We start from the raw sequence: 18,949 nt of genomic DNA, 5'->3' as shown, positions 1-18,949 counted from the left end.
TTTTGGAGGGCATTTTTGGAGATGACTTCTGGCCCCTGAAGGTGACAGATGTGCGCGTCCGCTGCTCGTCTCTTCGGTGGGCTTCTTTTAGGAGCACAGGGGGCCCTGGAGGGGCTCCCTGCCATAGGGCGGCTTGTTGGGACCCCCTGGATAGGCGGCAGCTGCAGGGGGGTTTCCAGCCTCGCCCCAGGAGCCGGGGAGCATGGGGGGTGCATGGCGGCGTTTTCTGCTGTCGCTGTGCGCCTTCGCTGATCGGATTCCAGAAGGAAAGAATCAATTAGATGTTACAGCTGAAGAGCGGTGAGGTGAGAAGTTTCCCTCAATCTCCTGTAAATCTATTTAACTGATGAACAACAGCTTCTCCAAATTGTGGATTCAATCTTTTGAAGTGTTAAGATTGGAGGGGGGATTTTCCACCACCCCCTCGGAAAAAGCGGGACTTGGAAGATCTCTCTCTCTCTCTCGGAGGAGAGAGAGAGAGTTAAAAGCTAACTTTCACTTCCTCTAACAATGGGAGAATGATTTTTGCTACAATTGCAAGGGATGATTGCTGAGTTGTTTTTTATAAACTACCTTATGAAAACTTTGGACATGTTGCTCCCTGGTCCCTTGTGAAGGCGGAGCCAAGATGGCCAACTTCCTCCTTCTTCTTTGCTTTTACGAATGAAGTTTCCCCTTTGAAAGAATCTCTGGCTTTATATTATTTTACACCCTGGAGATCTCCTGGAACCTCTCTTCTTATGTGGTCCCCTTGGATTTGGATTTGACTCTTATCCTCTGGCTTGCAGCTGTACAGGAGGATTAACTTTCACTTCTGGCTTGTTTGCCTCCACGATCTCTCCCAGCTGTGCATTCCACAGATGCCATTTCTTTTGCATAAGACTTATAGCTATCTCTGAACCTACTATAGGACCTAGAAAGCCACCGCCTGGTAAGGCATCTTCAGCCCCGACATCTTCTACGTCTAGTCTGATTACACAACAGACACAAATGGCTTCATTTCTACAACCTAAAACAACTGAAGAGAGTTCAAAGGATTTATCTGTTGCCCAAATGTTTCAAACTATTTTGAAGGGACAGGACGAACTGAAAAGACAGTTGGCAGATTTAAATGAACAGCTCAGAGAAACTGAGGAAGACACGACTGGGTTGAGGGAGGAGGTTAAGACAGTCCAGAAGGGGAATAGAGAATTTGAAAATCATATGATAAAGGTGGAATTTGAAAGAATGTCTTTTTTTCTTAGATTTCAAAACTTACCAGAGACAGAAAATGAAGACCTTAAGGAGATTATGACCACAATTTTATCAGAATACATTAAAAGAGACAAACAACAGCTATGGTGGGATATTAATTTGATTTATAGGATCAATTCAGCATATGCTAGAACAGACAACGTTCCAAGGGAAGTACATGTTAAATTTCTTAGAAAGACTACAAGAGATGAAGTCTTAGCAGCTCAGAGGGGGGGACCATTAAAATATAAAGACAAAGAAATAGCCATTCTTAAACAAATTCCGAAGAAGGTAAGAGATAAGAGGAAGAAATATTCCTCTTTATCAAAGAAATTATATGATAAAGGAGTTTGGTTCAGATGGCTATTGCCAGAAGGAATGTTGATTTTTTGGGAGGGCAATAGAATTAGAATCAACACAGTTGTGGAGGCAGAGGCCTTCATTAAAAACACATTGCCTTTCTAGATGGAACAGGGGACAGTACACAAGATATGAAGGAGGGAGGGGCCATGGCTCTGCCAGAGGACAAGGGGGAGGAAGCAACATCAAGAACACTCAGGTCACAAAAATAAGTTTGAAATATTATTGTAATTGTTGTTATAATGTAATTGTTGGAAGTGACATATAAGATGATTAAATATATTGTTGATATAATGTAAAACAAAAAGCTGCCATTGTTTATCTTTTAATTTTTGATCTTTAATTTTTTTTCTGTAAAAGTTGTGAGATTTGGGGGGATTTCTACCTTTTGCATGATGTAGCTGTCAAAAATTTGTATACCTATCTACCCCCTTCCTATAAATATTTGTAAAAACCAATAAAATTATTTTTAAAAAAATTTTGGAGGGCATTTTTAAATATACTTGGCATCACCCCTGGGTTGAACTCGTTGTGACTAATGGTCAAACTGAAAAACTTAACTTGGTCCTAGAACAATATCTAAGATGTTTTACTAATTTTCAACAGGATAACTGGACTGAACTTTGACCTTTTGCAGATGTGGCATTCAATAACGCTGTACACTCAAGCACTGGTTTTACCCCTTTTAGAGTATCAACAGGCCGGGATTTCAGCCCATACCTGAACTACCCACAGAAGAACCCACTTTCCCCTCGCTTAAGGAATGGATAGACACTTTACGAGACACATGGCCAGTAGTTAGATTAGCTTTAGAGGAAGCTAGAGTGGCTTTTAAAATTCAAGCTGACAAGAAAAGAGTGGAACCCAAACCTTCCCATGTTGGAGGTAGAGTACATTTATCTACAAAATTCCTGAAGTCATTGCAGCCATCGAAATAATTTCATTGGACCTTTCCCTATCACTAGCGTCATCAACCCAATAACAGTAGAACTACTCCTTCCAAAGACATTCAGGCAAGTCCACCCAGTATTTCACATTAGTTTACTCAAACGAGAAGTAATCTCACCACTCAGACCACCTGCACCTAACACCACCTGTTCCCATCATAATAGAAGGTGAACAACACTTTAAAATTAAGGAAATCCTTGACTCTAGGATCCACAGGGGGAAAACCCAATACTTAATTGTTTGGAAGCATCTACCTTCATCCCAAAATGAATGGGTAGCTAAACACCATGTTAGGGCCCCTATCTTGTTGAAAAAATTTCACTCCCAATACCCTGACAAACCTTGTTAAAATACTATGATGGAATTTTTCTTTCTATCTTTTCACGGGTGGAACTCTTCTTTTTCTAAGGAAGGCAGCATGTCAGATCCCTAAAAGTGATACTGCCATTCAATTGGGAGAAGGGGAGCCTTGGAGTCAATTTATTAGCAGTGCTTGTGACAACTGATATTTTACAACTGGTTTCCTGGCCCCGAAGTGCCTTGAGATCCCCTCACCTTTTGCGGAATGTTTATGATGGCCATGTGGGATGTTTCACTTTAATGTCTAATGGAAGATAGCCATGGGAATGTATGTTTATTTGGCTCTCAGGGCAGTTGATAAAGGAAACATCTTCACACTTGTGTATTGGCTAAAATCTGCATTCTAACTAATGGGAGGGGTCTCTGCTGCTTTAATTCTACTTGCATTGCCTAAGGGAATTCAGATGTTGCTTTGAATTTAATGGTTTCTATTCTTTTTAATAAAAGGTTCCTTTTGAATTACTCCATTTCAAGAGTTTTCACTTTCTTAAATTAGGAGAGGAATCCTTACATGGGATGTGGGCAAGGCAGCCTTTGAATTAGAAATACTAGCTTATAAGCAATAGTGTCAGTAGTTTGGCATTAAATGGTCAGGTGTAAATGGCTAGACTCACATGTGAAGAGTTTAATTAGCCATTTTATTGCTCAAGCCTATATACAGAAATCTCATCAGACTGATATTTTATGCCTAGGTGAAACTAGATAAAGTTCAACAGCATTCAAAGAAGGTTGGACTTCACCCTCTTGTGCCTATTTAAAGACTCTAAACTAATCCCTCCTTTGAATCCTTCCCCTGGCTTGGACAGTCTCTCTCCTACAAAAACTGGGCTTTAGTGATTCTTAAGGCATAGTGGCCAAAATGTGCCAAAACTGATTGGTATTGTGTACTTACCTGGGAATGTGGCATATTGAGTGAGTATAATAAAGGCTGGTAACCAAGCATGTTTTTTCTTTAATAACATACCTTAATACTATACTTTTTACACTTGTTATAACAAGTATTGCATGAAAACTTTGTAGTGGGAGGTGGGGGTCGATATTAATTATCATGTATCATGTATTGGCATCCATGGCATGTAAAGTATATGAGGAGTATATATGCATTAATGAATGAAATGAAAGAAAGAAAAATAGATATTTTGCCTGTTTGTAAAACTAAAAGAAAGAAGAAGTGTAATAGATCTGAATGAAGGTAGACTGGTATTGTGTTATGTATGTATAGATATCAGGATATGATGGTATAGGTGTATTACAGTGGTGGGTTCCAGATCCCATTGCAACCAGTACAGTGCAACGGGGCCTGGTTTCCACCACATGAATGCGCGCAGCGTGCGCATGTGTACTTACCACCCACGATGCTCTGCGACGCCTCTGCGACACTCCAGCTGCTTGGCGGAACGTCGCGCAGGCACCGTATGCTCCGTGTGCAGAAGCCCCGAAAACCACAAATACCGGTAAAGAGCGTGGGTGAGTGGGTGGGCCCTCCAGAGCACTGTACCGGAATGGTACCTGGTGCTCTTGACAGGCACCGGTATGCCCGTATCGGGGCATACCGGTCGTAACCCACCACTGGTGTACTATGAATGAAGAAATGAATAAATTGGTGTTATTTACATAGTTTTAGATCTATAGGAATTACTTGATTGGTGATATTTGTTTAATATTACCAGTAGATTAGTATTACTGAAACTATAAAATATGTTCCCCAAAGTGAATAGAAATGCATTCTGGGGAACGGATGGTGTTAGGTAGTTAGATTTCACATTAATGCAATGTGTTCAGTTGAAATTTCAAAAAGTACTAGAAATTATATGGACAGAATAATCTTTACTTTTCATTTTCTATTGTAATTATGTAAATTGAGCAAATTTGCATATTTTCTATTTATTTATTTGCTTTATATTTCTTTATTTATAGAAAAAAACTGTATTGGAAAAACTACTGAGCAAAACAGGCTGTGCATTCTTGAAATTGGACTAATTTCAAACATAAATCTTCATTAAACTACAGGGTTTTTTCCTCTAGTATTTTGTTCTTGGGACTAGTTCCACTGAATGTATCTTCTTACCTTTTAGGAGAACACAAAATCCACTTCATCCCAGCACTGATTGGCCCTTTCTTAGAAGTGACATTGATACCTCAGCCTGATCTGCGGAATGTTGTAATTCCTATTTTTCATGATATGATGGACTGGGAGCAAAAACGTAGTGGCAACTTTAAACAGGTATTTTTGTCAATTCATTAGGGGAAGATAAATTAATTTTTCAAGTTAATCATTCTTAGGCAACAGTATATCATCATGTTATGCTTATTTACTTTTTTCAATTAAAATTATAATCTAATCAATTATTCTCCTGAGTTAGTATATGCTAGTTTTACAAATGGTAAAAGGGGAAAAAAAGTGTGTGAACTTGACAAATGGATAAAGTTATTTAGGATAATCAAACACACAATTTACTACCAGCACTAGATTTATGGGGTTTTACAAAATGTGAATTTTATAAATGTTTGCCCTCCCCTAAATTCATTTTACATGTAGTATTTAAGCTATGAATGTAACTTGTGCCAGTCATTAAAAGGATCATCATGTGACCCATCCAATTTTATGACTTTTTTGGCTGTAGTTGGCTTTTTTTTGTTTTTTTGTTTTTGTTTTTTAATATCATTTTTTATTAATGTATAATATGACATATAAAGAGAATACAAAAGAAATATTAGGGAAATTAGGGAAGGAAAAAGGGAAGTGGATAGTGGGGAAAAGCAAAGGAAAATGAGGAAAAAGGCATTGGCTTCCAACTCCTTTGGTAGAGTAAAATAAGGCATTAAAATCCACCCTCAACTTTTTACTTTTTAATAATAATATTATAAACTAGACATTTCAATAACAACAAATCTATCTAATTAGTAAAACTCAAAACCAAAGTTTCATTTTTTTCCACCTCAAGAAACAGTTTCCAAGTAGAAATAAAGGTATTTGTGGTTTTTTTCCCCCTTCAATCAAACAGTCAATTTAGCCATCTCTTCTAACTCCATCAGTTTTTGCAGCCATTCATCCATTGTGGGGATCCAGGTGACCTTCCATTTCTGTGTGTAAAGTAGTCTTGCTGCCTTCAACATATATAACATCAGAGTTCCAAATTTTTCCCCAGTCTTGTTTCATTAAACCCACAAGAAAAGTCTCTGGTTTTCTTTTTATATTCACTTTCAGAATTTTTTGTATTAAGATAGTATTCCTACTTCAATATTTCTTTGCTTTATCACCTGTCCATCATAAATGATGAAAAGTCCCTTCTTTTCATTTACATTTCCAATATTCATTTGAAGTGCCTTTATACATTCTTGACAATTTATCTGGAGTTAAATACCAACGATACATCATCTTATAGAAATTTTCTTTTAGATTATAGTTTAATGTAAACTTTAAATCTTTATTCCACATATTCTCTCACTCTTCAAGAATTACATTATATCCAAAATTCCTCGCCCACTGAATCATACAGTGTTTTACTTGTTCATTTTCAGATTTAAATTCAATAACACTTTATAGACTTTAGCAATAATATGTTCATCAATATCACACAGTAGTTTCCAATTCATTTTTAACAAAGTTAAACTCATGATTCTTTTTATCTAATTTAAATATTTTGTCAGTTGTAAATGTGTAAAACGATGACAAACATGACCTTCTGATTCTAGCTCCTCCTTAGATTTGAGGGTAGGGCCCCTTAAGTTAAAAAATATTATTTTACCATGTCTACCAGTTTGGCCTCATTACCATTTCTTTTCTTTAAAAAGCTTCCTGTGGGGAAACCCAAAGGAGCACCTTCGTGGAAAACCATGTTTTATATTTATTCCAAACTCCCAAAATAGCAAGTCTGACCAAATGATTGTTGAAGTCAATATTTACTTTATCATACCATGGGTAACCATGCCACCCAAATCTTAATTCATGGCCTTCTAAGACCAGTAGGTTTTTAATTCTGTAGGCTCACCCATTCTTTTAACCAGACCAAACAGCAGGCCTCAAAATATAATTTCAAATCTGGTAGACCCAGACCCCCTCTTTCCTTAGCATCTTGCTGTAGTCTGTATCTAATTCTTGGTTTCCCCCCCCCTTGCCATATAACTTTGAGATATCTCTCTGCCATTGTTTAAATGGAATATCTGAACAGATATCTGAAACAAAAAAGCATCTTTGGTAAGACATTCATCTTAATTACAGAGATTCTGCCCAATAGTGATAACTGCAATTTATCCCATCTTAATAGAGTTTTTGTAATTTCATTCCAGAGAGGTACATAATTGTTTTGGAACAGTTTTGTATTTGTGTTTGTTAACATAACCCCCAAAACTTTCACTTTTTTCTCAACTGTAAAACCAGACTTTTTAATCAATACATCCCATCCTGTGCGGTCATATTCTTAATCAGCATTGATGTTTTCTGCTTATTTATTTTGAAACCTGCTAAAGACCGAAACTCCTTTAATTTTATCAATAAATATTCTATGTTGTTTTTTGGGTCTTGCAGAAATATTACCAAGTCATCAGCAAAAGCCCTCAGCTTATAAACTTCCTTCTTAATATTTATACCTCTTATTTTCTCATCTTGCCTGATATCTCTATTCAAAACTTCCAACACCAGGATAAACAGCAAAGGAGGCAAAGGACATCCTTATCTTGTACCCTTTCAGATTCTGCATGCGTTAGTTAAGTCATCATTAATAACAATTTTTGCTTGCTGTGATGTATAAACAGCTTTGAACCCTTGGATAAAATTCCCACCAAAATCCATTACTTTCAGGACTTTAAATATAAAGGCCCAATTTCAGTTGTCAAAGGCCTTCTCTGCATCTAAGAATATTAAAGCTGCCTGTTGTTCATTATGATATTGTAGGTATTCTATAATATTCAAGGCAGTTCTCTCATTATTCCTTAACTGTCTTTTTGGCAGAAATCCAGACTGCTCATCATGAATATATACCTATGAAACTTTTTTAAATCTTTCTGCCAAATTATAATCCTTATTTAGTAGTGAAATCAGTGTATAATTCTTTATCATCATGACATTCTGACCCTCCTTCAGGAGCAACACAACATTAGCTTCTTTCCAGGTTGGGGAGTATCCTTCCCACCTGTAAAATATCATTCATTATATACTTTAATGGCTTAAGAAGTTTGTCTTCAAAACATTTATAATATTGACTTGTAAGCCCGTCTGGTTCCAAGAGCTTTACCTGTTTTCATTTTTCTTATAGTTCCTGATATTTCAAAGGTAATAATTGGGTCATTCATAAGTTGTCTCTGAGTTTGTGAAAGTTTCAGCAAGTAGTGTCCTAACAAATACACATCTGTTTTGACTTATCTTTCTTTTTCTTTCTTTTTCTTTTTCTTTTTTTAAATTTTTTTATTTACAAACATGTAAAATACACACACACAAAACTTAGATGTACACCACATTTACACAATACAATACGAACAGGAGCTTCCTGTTCTTTCTAATAGCAATTGCCAATCGATATAGCTCACCTTATATTGTTTCCCCTTTTATTATATTTCATTTGCATTTCACTATTCTTAACCCTCTTATCTTACTCATCTGTCTGCTATATTGGCTGATTACCTCTAATAAATTTAAACTACTTGGATACATACATACATACATACATACCAGTGGTGGGTTTCAATTTTTTTTGGAACCTACTCTGTGGGTGTGGCCTCCTTTGTGGGAGTGGCTTGCCGACCATGTGACCTGGTGGGAGTGGCTTGCCGACCATGTGACCTGGTGGGAGTGGCTTGCCGACCATGTGACCTGGTGGGAGTGGCTTGCCGACCATGTGACCTGGTGGGAGTGGCTTGTCGACCATGTGACCTGGTGGGAGTGGTCAAGATGATGTCACTGAATTCTTTGCCCCAATGGATGAACTACAATAAGATTAAAATAAGTACAAAAACAATAAAAGAGCTACTTACAGAAGGAGGATGACTGTTCTTGCCAGTGTTCAGTATCACGGACTCCAGTGAATGGGCTGCACAAAGAAAACACACAGAAATGAACTCTTTCATTGCCAGTCATTGGGATGAAACCAGCACACAAAATAATAGAAAAGGAAAATTACTGTCCTTTTTTGCGTCTTCTGCACCACCTTGCTCCAACAACCTGCATAAAGACAGACAGAGAAAGCAAGACCTTAATTGCATGCACTGCATTAGGATGAAACCAGCACACAAAATAATAAAAAAGGAAAATTACTGTCCTTTTTTGCGTCTTCTGCACCACCTTGCTCCAACAACCTGCATAAAGACAGACACAGAAAGCAAGACCTTAATTGCATGCACTGCATTAGGATGAAACAAGCACACAAAATAATAAAAAAGGAAAATTACTGTCCTTTTTTGCGTCTTCTGCACCACCTTGCTCCAACAACCTGCATAAAGACAGACACAGAAAGCATGAAGGGCTTGCACTTCACCATCTCAAGCATGAACACAGCACAGACCACACCACACAGCCAGCAATAAACTCAGCTACTTACAGAGGAGAGATGACCAGCTTGCCCGTCTTCTGCACACCACCTTTTCAATAGAAGCCCAAAATACCTGCATAAAGACAGACACAGGAAGCATGAAGGGCTTGCACTTCACCATCTCAAACATGAACACAGCACAGCCAGCAATAAACTCAGCTACTTACAGAGGAGAGATGACCAGCTTGCCCGCCTTCTGCACACCACCTTTTCAATGGACTTTGCTCAAAATACCTCCATAAAGACAGACACAGAAAGCATGACCTTAATTGCTTGCACTTACACCTTACATAAGAATAGCACAATGAAAGAGATACACTCAAGGACTTACTTGTGTTATTGCTTTTCTGGTTGTTGATATCTCCATAGTGTTCTTAGGCTTCCAGATTCCTCTGTTGCAGCTTTCTTCGTCTTCACTTGTGGATCATCAGCTGTGTGGTGGTGCGCTCTGAGCCAAGCTTTCACTGTCGGAATTGGGTCCCATCTGTCAACAGGTATGCCAACAACACTTATCACCATCAGATTACTTATGTTTTGTACAGTTAGGCGTGTTCTTTGTTCCGAACATATGAGGTTCATTTTTGAGAACCCCCTTTCCGCCTCTGCTGAACTAACAGCAATTGTCCTGACAATATCTCTAGCTTTCCGGATATTGCCAGGAATTTTGTACTTCTGTGGATTTTTCTTTACATTTTCCAAAAAATCTCTGTAGTCATTAATGTTAATGTTATGATTAAAAATATTGCCAAATGCATCCAATGCTTGCTCTGCCTCAGCCCATGGAACGACTACATCTTCAATGTGCCAGTAATCTGGCTCCAGATAAGTGATAAAGTGCAATTTGTTTGCTGTTGGCAATAGGCTACCTGTTCTTAGATGGTCGCAATCCATCAGCCTTTTCTTTAAATTGGTGATGATGCTTTCCAAAAGTATTCCACGAGGAAGGGCAACAAATCGGTGATTTGGAGCTAAGTTGATGTTTTGGAAGGCTTCTGTTTTTAGCAATTCCACAAGTTCGTTTTCATATTTGCCCTTACCCCGTCTAAGCACTTCAAAAGAATCGATTGTCCGCAATACTAACTTTTGGGCCATGATGATATTTGTCTCTCTTCCCTGTAGAGCATCTGACAGATGAGAAATCTCATTTAGGATGTCGATCATCAGGGCCAAATCCTGCAAAAAGTTTAAATTTTCAAAACGGGAAGCCATGCCCGGGAACCTTTCATTTCCCTGAAAAAACTGATGTAGCGCTGGATAAGCACGCCACACAGCCATGGTTGCCCTTAAACTACAGGCAGCCCATCTTGGTCCCAGAACTCTGCCAATCTTCACAATTTCTATGCCCAATTGTTCAGAGATTTGGAAGAGCTCATTCTGGCTCTTGCAGGATTTGTGGAAGGTGGTGTGTACTTTGTCCAGGAAGATCTTGTGATGGGCCCAACCCTCTGGAATGACCTCCCCCCCGATATCAGAACCACCACAGACTTCCGCTCCTTCCGACAGAAATTGAAGACTCACCTGTTTCGATTAGCTGGCCTGGCATAATTATAATTGTGACAACTGTTACCTCCTGGAAACATATTCTTACCTGGTTATTTATAGGGTACGGTTTTAAATTTAACTGATTTTAGGGTTTTTAGAACCAGATTTATATTCTTCCGTACAGTTCTTTTTAAATTTTTAACCTCCTCCTTATGTGTATTTATATCTGTATTTATATTTGTATTTGATACTTATTGTTTGTTGTGTGGACTGTACACCGCCCCGAGTCCTTTTCGGGAGAGGGGGCGGTCTAGAAATTCGAAGAAAATAAAAATAAAAAATAAAAATAAAAATAAATGGTTGATCTGCTTCACTTCTCTTATTGCATCATCCAGCACAAGTTGCAGGCGGTGGTTCAGGCAGTACCAGATGATGATGTTTGGGAACTCTTGAGCTATTCTGGCGCTGACTCCAGATTTTCTTCCAAGCATAACGTTGGCACCATCGGAGCAGAAAGCGATTAAATTCTTGCGTAGATATCCGGTGGTAAATCCAACTCTATGCAAGCTTCCCATCGCTGCAGAATATATGGTCTCTGCATCTTGTCTCTGTAATTCCAGAAGCTCAATGAAGATGGTTGCTGGGCACTCTGGATCCTAAACTCTAACGAAAACTATCAGCACTGCTCTCATTGAAAGTGTTGAGGCTTCATCAAAGACACACCTTTTGATTATTTGCAATAATCCTTGAAAACACGGTGGTCTTGATTTGGTTTGCAATGAATTCAACGATTTTCACTGCAGATCTCCGTGAATGCAAGCCAACTCCCACATCCACTCCAACTGTATTTAACAAATTTACTTGCGCTTCGATGTCTGAGAAGGGATTACATCTTTGCGCCAGATCGTAAACGGTAGTAAATATTGTGCAAGTAGTGGATAAATGTTTCTCAGTTGACTTATCCACAGATTTGGTAAAAGCTTCCTGCTCCCGTTGCTTACTGGTCTCCATGCAAATAAGGTGGGCTTTTGATTGAAAATGTTCCCTTAATTTTTTCGGAGTGATGCTTGTTGTACATCCTTGCTTTTCCCTGCTGGTGCCACCTGGAAATGTTTCCACTCTTTGGAAACATGAATACCTTGCTCTAACGAGAACATGGGTTTTGCACAGTACTCACAACCCAGCTTCTTGTTGGATACTGCCAGTCCATCATACTTGTCCTTGAAGTTACTGTATTGCTGCAAATTCCAGCAATCAGGAAGTTGTGGAACTACAGTGGAGTCGATGGACTTGCTGCTTTCGCCAACCTCAACTGGTGGTAGTGGTCGTGCTGGTGGTGCTAGTGGTGCTGGTGGTGCTGGTGGTGCTGGTGGTGCTGGTGGTGCTGGTGGTGCTGGCGCTGCTGGTGGTGCTGGCGCTGGTGCTGGCGCTGCTGGTGGTGCTGGCGCTGCTGGTGGTGCCTGTTTTGGATCAGCTGATTCCTCAACTCTTGGTTTTTTGGAGAAGAAAGCAGTCATACTCTGTTGCCTCTTCATTATGCTAAGTAATACTAACTGCCTGCCAAAGAAATAAAACAATATTGGACTGAGGGTTGTAAGCTGAGGACTTCAGGTAACAGAAGGGAACCAACAATGTATAGTCTTTTCAGGAAGGATGAGAAACAGGAAAGATATAGTCTTCAGTTCAAGAATGAATGTCATAGGTAGATTTAGTTCTCAGTTCCAAAAAACAAGAATATATGCAAGTAGCTATTCAGAAGTTAGTGGTTAGAAGCAATGGTAAAGCAAGATATGGAATTAAAGCCAGAAATATTTTGTTGGCTATTTGAAAGGGAGTACAATATATATTTAATATTACACATGTTAGCAGCTGCTGGAATTGTGTTTGCACAACAGTGGAAAAACAGAGTTATGAAAATGAATAAATATTACAATGTGCAGGAATAAATAAATTGACAATTAAAATCAAGAAGGCTTTGAATACTTTGTCACATGGGATTTGCATTAGCAATTGCTAACGGAAACAGAAAAAAGTATGAAAGAAAACACCAATTATGTAAGGTAGGGTCTCTAAAATGTATAAACAAATATTTAAAAAACCAAAAAATACTATCCCCCCCCCCCCCAAAAAAAAGACTGCAAATGAAACCAGTTGTTTTTTTCCCTAACCCTAAGGACAGGAAAGACAAAGCCAGTGGAATAAAAATTATCAAGACATTGTGGGAAATTATAAAGAACAGTGCCAGGAAGCTCACAGAGCCATCAACCACCTAACAACGAGGGTGAAACACACTAAATCTGCCTTGCACCAACCTGGCCTGCCCATAGAAAAGCACCCACTTTGAGGCACATAAACCTGGTCTGAACACTTAAGCAACATAGTGCATCACAAAGAAAACATTTGGAAAAACTCCAAATAAATAAATAACATTTATTGCAGTAATTTCAATTTATAAACCATAAAAAATAAAAATTCCCAATAAATAATTGGGAAAAAAAATTCTATAAATAAAAAAAATATTTTGTTAAGTATTGCACCAGCAATAATCTATACTGCAAGGTATTGTATCAGCCATGGTAAACTGTTACCATGATTCCACCAGCAATAACTTATACTGTAACTATTTTAAGTTATACTGTTACTGTTATTTCACCAGCAATGTTTTAGATTTTAACCATTTCAAACTATTCCACACACAATTAAAAAGGAAACCATTTTAACACAAAAAATTACAATAAAACTATTTTAAAAAATTCTATGCACAATACATTTAAAAGTATTGAGTATATAATATTTTAAAATTGTTTATTTTAATGTATTGGGGATAGAATCTTTTTTTAAATAGTCTAAGACACTTTAAAAAAAGGATCTGTCACATACAACTAAGAAACCATTTTAAAATATTCCATACACAGAAAGTCACAAACGTGGTAAAGTCAGGCAATAGGCGACCGGATTGATGACTGCTTCAATAGGAAACGGGCCAAGGTAACAGTGGTCTAACTTCTTGACCGGCCGGTTTGATGGAAGGTGTCTAGTGGACAGCCACACTCGAACGCCCACAGTCAACTCTGGTGTCACACACCGAGATCTGTCCACGACTCTCTTATAGTCCTCCTTGGCTTTATCCAGATATCTCCTCACCACTTGATAGACCGCCTGTAGTTCCATCAGGAAGTCCTTAGCTGTGGGGACTGGTGAGTCGATGGGTGTGAGGGGAAAGAACCAAGGATGATACCCCACATTGGCCAAGAAGGGCGTCGTCTGAGTGGGTGTGTGCTGTGAGTTATTGAACGCAAACTCCGCTATTGCCAGGTAGTCCGCCCAATCATTTTGCTGCTGGTTCACAAAACAGCGCAGATACTGCTTCAAGATCCCAATCACTTTCTCCGTCCCTCCGTCAGTTTCGGGATGGTGCGCTGAGGACAAGCAGATCTTGACATCCAAGGCCGTCATCAGCCCTTTCCAAAACTGGGGTGTGAATTGCGTTTCTCTGTCTGACACAACCCTGTCAGGTAGGCCGTACAGCCTGAAAACATGTTGGATAAACATGCGGGGGGTGACGCAGGCTGTTGGTAATCTCCGACACGGGATAAAATGCGCCATCTTCGTCAGCATGTCTACCACCACGAACACCATGGTAAATCCAGAAGACAGAGGCAAGTCTGTCAGGAAGTCCATAGAAATGGCCCCCCATGGTCTCTCCGGGGTCGGCAATGGCTGGAGCAGCCCTGGAGGGGCCCCCATCGCTGACTTGGCCTGCCGACACTGTACACAAGATATGACATAAGATTGTACGTCATGTCACAATCGGGGCCACGAGAAGGTATGGGAAACCAGGTTCAAAGTCTTGAAGAGGCCAAAGTGCCCTGCCGCAGGATTATCGTGGCACTGGGATCAAATAAGTCCCCGAAGAGGCCCCACTGGCACATAGAGTCTGTCTCGGTACCGCAAGAGTTCATCGGTGAATGTCCATGGGGAGGCAGGCCCCACCTCTGCCTTCCATTGTTCCACCCAATCGTCATGCCACTGCACTTCCCGTATCTGGGGCCATAAGTCCACAGGCTCGTGAACCGCGGAGAAGGACTCTACGGGCAAAACTGTCCAGGGTGGAGTTGGGTCTTTGGTACACGAATACTTGGGTTTCCTTGATAGGGCATCCGCCCTTTGGTTGTGCGCACTGGGAATGTTCGTCACGCGGAAATTGAACCGTGCAAAGAAAAGAGACCACCGGATCTGGCGCTGGTTCAATTTCTGCACGGTCTTCAGACATTCCAAATTCCTATGGTCCATCGGGACTTCTGTGTGATGCCTGGCTCCCTCTAGATGATGTCTCCAAGCCTCAAACCCCACCTTAATGGCTAGTAACTCCTTCTCCCAAATGGTATAATTGTGCTTGGAAGAATTGAGTTTCCGCAAGTAATAAGTGCAAGGGAAAAGGGTACCGCCAGAGGCGTGAGCCTGAAGTAACACAGCTCCCAGAGCGATATCGGATTCATCCGCCTCCACTACAAATGGACGGTGGGGGTCAGGATGCTTCAAAATGGGCTCTTTCATTAAGGCCTGCTTCAAGGACTGGAACGCGTGGTGCTCAGCCCCCCCCCCCCAATGAAACTGAATTTTTTTCCTGCAGGAGCTGAGTGAGGGGCGCAGTCAAGGAAGCAAAGCCGGGGATAAAGGTCTGATAGTAGTTGGCAAACCTGAGGAGTTGCTGGACATCCTTCACTCTCCAAGGAGGTTGCCAACTACACAAAGACTCCACCTTGCCCAGCTCCATCGCAATGCCTTCGGGAGAGATATGATGTCCCAGGAACTCAATGGTGGACTGCCAAAACTGGCACTTCTCCAGTTTCACATACAAGCGATTCAGTGACGTGCGGTGAGGTTTATGGCTGGTGAGGCACTGACACAGTGGTGGGTTTCAAATATTTTTAAACTTGTGGACTTCAACTCCCAGAATTCCACAGCCAGGCATGCTCAGTGCTGATTTAAAAAGACAGCATTTGTTTTTCTCCTTTGCGAAATAAGTTTCCTTTTTTCATTTTCTTTTTCTTCTCCCTTCCCCTCCTTCGTCCCTCTCTCCCTTCCTCCCCCTCTCTCAAACACACACACACACACACACACACACACACAAGTTGGATTGGACTAAATTTAGTTAAGCAGTAACATCTTGTTTATCATTTTGTAAAAGTTATGAGACTTGGGGGGAATACCATTTCCTACACGATGTAGCTGTCAAAATTTGTACCCATATCCATTACCCCTATCCTTAAAATTTTATAAAACCAATAAAACTTTTTTTAAAAAAAGAAGAAGAAGTTGGATTGGACTATCTCTCCTATCCCCTTCCCTCTCTCACTCACTCTCAAAAAAACACACACAAAAGTTGGATTGGATATTTTTTCCAGTGGCTTGAAAGCAGCTCCTCTGCCACCCCCAACCCCCATTCCCCTGCTGCCTTCCCCAAATACCTCCACCATTGCAAATGCAGCCTGTTGTCTGGGTGGGAAATGCCTGGAACACAATAAAGCCCACCCACTAACCTCCTGCTGGCAGGCTGGGGTGAGAGGAGAGGCAGAGAAGCCGGAGGGGAGCCGATCCGAGCCTTCCAAAAGAAAGAGGCTGGGGGAAAGTATGTGTGCTACAGCATGGCTCTTTGCCTGGCTTCCATGGATGACTCTGCTTAACTGTTAAAAAAAGCCTCTGAAAAGTGCCCTCTACTATGAGGCAGGAGAACTGTGTGCCTCAGCTACGTCAGGAATTTTTAGGCTTTTAACCCTTGCTTAACTCTGCTCGGGTGATCATAAAACGTCTAAAGTTAGACTAGAGAAGGCATGCAGTTCTCCTGCCTCATAGTAGAGGGCGCTTTTTAGAGGCGTTTTTAAACTGTTAAGCAGAGTCATCCATGGTGAGGCAGCAACTAGCTCAGCTTTTTCCTTTTACATTTTTTTTCTTTTCATGATGAGAGTGGTGAGGCTGTGCCTCACTTGCCTCACCTGACTGCACATCACTGAAGCGATTCTCACGGAGCCATTGTAGGATCAGGCGTAGGTGCTGCCGATGGCTCTCCCAGGAGGACGAGTAAATCAAGATGTCATCGAGATAAATGACGACAAACTGGTCCAAAAGATCCCGGAAGATGTCATTCATAAAATGTTGGAGGATGGAAGGGGCATTGGTCAGCCCAAAAGTCATGACCGTGTACTCAAAATGCTCGTACCTGGTGCCGAATGCTGTCTTCCATTCATCCCCAGGTCGGATCTGGACAAGATTGTAGGCTCCATGGAGATCCAATTTGGTGAACACCTTAGCCTCTCTGAGCCACTCCAACAGTTCAGGAATAAGGGGCAGATGATATCGATTGCGCACTGTGATAGTATTGAGCCTACAATAGTCACAACAGAGTCTCAAATCTCCGGTCTTCTTTTTGACGAACAAGACCGGGGCAGACAATGGCGAAGACGAGGGTCTGATAAAACCCTGAGCTAGGTTTTTGTCCAAAAAGTCCCACAATGCGGCCAACTCCAGGTCTGACATCGAATACAAATGACCCACAGGGAGCAACGCATCCGGAATCAAATCGATGGGACAATCATATGGCCGGTGCGGTGGCAATTGGTCTGCTTCTTGTTCACTGAAAACATCTGCAAAATCTGCTATGTCAGAAGGCAAGGACACCCTGGGTGGACTCAGCAGCTGGCCTGCACAGACATGACGGGTGTGGTCCACACCTTGCAAGGCTGGAAAGGTGACAAGGTTCTGGGACCAGTAGATCTGTGGGTCGCGCACCCAAAGCCAAGCCAAACCCAAGACCAAGGGGAAATGCAGGCCAGAGGTAACGTAGAACTGGATGGCTTCCTTATGAGCCCCGATGACCAGGTGCAAGGGTTGCATGGTGGCCTTGATAGGCCCAGACAGAAGCACCCGGCCATTAATGGTTTCCACAAGCATAGGAGGATCTACTAGACACAGAGGGGCCGCATACTTGGTCGCAAACGCCTCATCCATAAAGTTTGTGGTAGCCCCGGAGTCGATGAGAGCATGCGCTGGAATCCCCTGCGGGCTACTGAACAGGACTATTCGGGATGCCAGGATCAGGTGTCGGGGAGGCCCGCAAGTCACTGTCTCTGAACATGGCTCTGAAGTGATGCGCACCCAAGCCAAGGTCTCCCTTAGATCGGGCTTGGAGGCCTTTCCTGACAAATTGTTCTGGGTCTGGGGTGTAGGTCCCATAACTGATGCCCCTTGTCTCTTCTTGGGGCAAAAAGCTGCCATGTGCCCAGGTTCCCCACAATAAAAACGCAACCCCCCTAAGCGCCCTCTATCTTTCTCCATTATCGACGAGTGGGGTTTGGCTGCACCTAATTCCATGGGCTCCTCCTGTGGAGTTGGAGTGTCACACATGGCCGGAACCACCCCGTTCTCCTGGGACATGTGGCAAATTCCCCGCCTCTGCAACCGAGCATCAATCCAGAGACACAGGTGGACCAATGTGTTGAAATTCGGTGGCCTATCCAGCCATACCAGCTCACCCTGCAAGTCTTCCGACAACCCATCCTCAAATCTGTCGATGAGGGCTGCCTCATTCCAAGCCAAATCCTGGCTTAGTAGCCTAAATTCACTGATGTAGTCCTGCAAGGAACCCCAGCCATGCTTCAGAGTCTTCAGACATCAGGTAGCTGTCTCCGTCTTAATGGGGTCCTCATACATTAACCGAAGGTGGTCACAGAACCCCCTGAAGTCATCCAGCAAAGGGCTAGCCTGGACCAGCAGTGGCGTCATCCAACGAGCTGTGGAGCTGGAGAGTAAGCTAATCATAAACCCCACTTTATCTCAGTCAGTGGGAAAATCCTCTGCTCTCAAGCTGATAAATAGCTGGCAGTGTCCCAAGAAAGGTGGAAACATGGCTTGGTTGCCATCGAATTTATCAGGCACTGCAACTGGGCATTTCCTCCGAGATGGGGGTGGAGAAAGGTGAGCTTGGAGCTGTGCCACCTGAGCAGCCAACATAGCCACCTGTTGCGAAAATTGCACGTTCTCAG

The 18,949-nt window shown here is 41.5% G+C and overlaps 1 protein-coding gene across 1 annotated transcript in view; it reads left to right on the top strand.

Annotated features, from left to right (window-relative positions):
• Window positions 1–18,949, top strand: part of DOCK4 (dedicator of cytokinesis 4) — a 392,180-nt gene that overhangs the window by 292,146 nt on the left and 81,085 nt on the right. Inside the window, exon 31 of the mRNA XM_081957434.1 lies at window positions 4,977–5,125. Within this exon, the coding sequence (XP_081813560.1) occupies window positions 4,977–5,125 (149 nt within the window). The remainder of the gene's footprint in view (window positions 1–4,976; window positions 5,126–18,949) is intronic.

Source organism: Natrix helvetica, assembly GCF_964273705.1.
Source record: "Natrix helvetica genome assembly, chromosome: 6".
Taxonomy (NCBI): domain Eukaryota; kingdom Metazoa; phylum Chordata; class Lepidosauria; order Squamata; family Natricidae; genus Natrix; species Natrix helvetica.
Note: the sequence above shows the minus strand (reverse complement) of the source record. Positions and strands in the feature narration are given on the sequence as shown.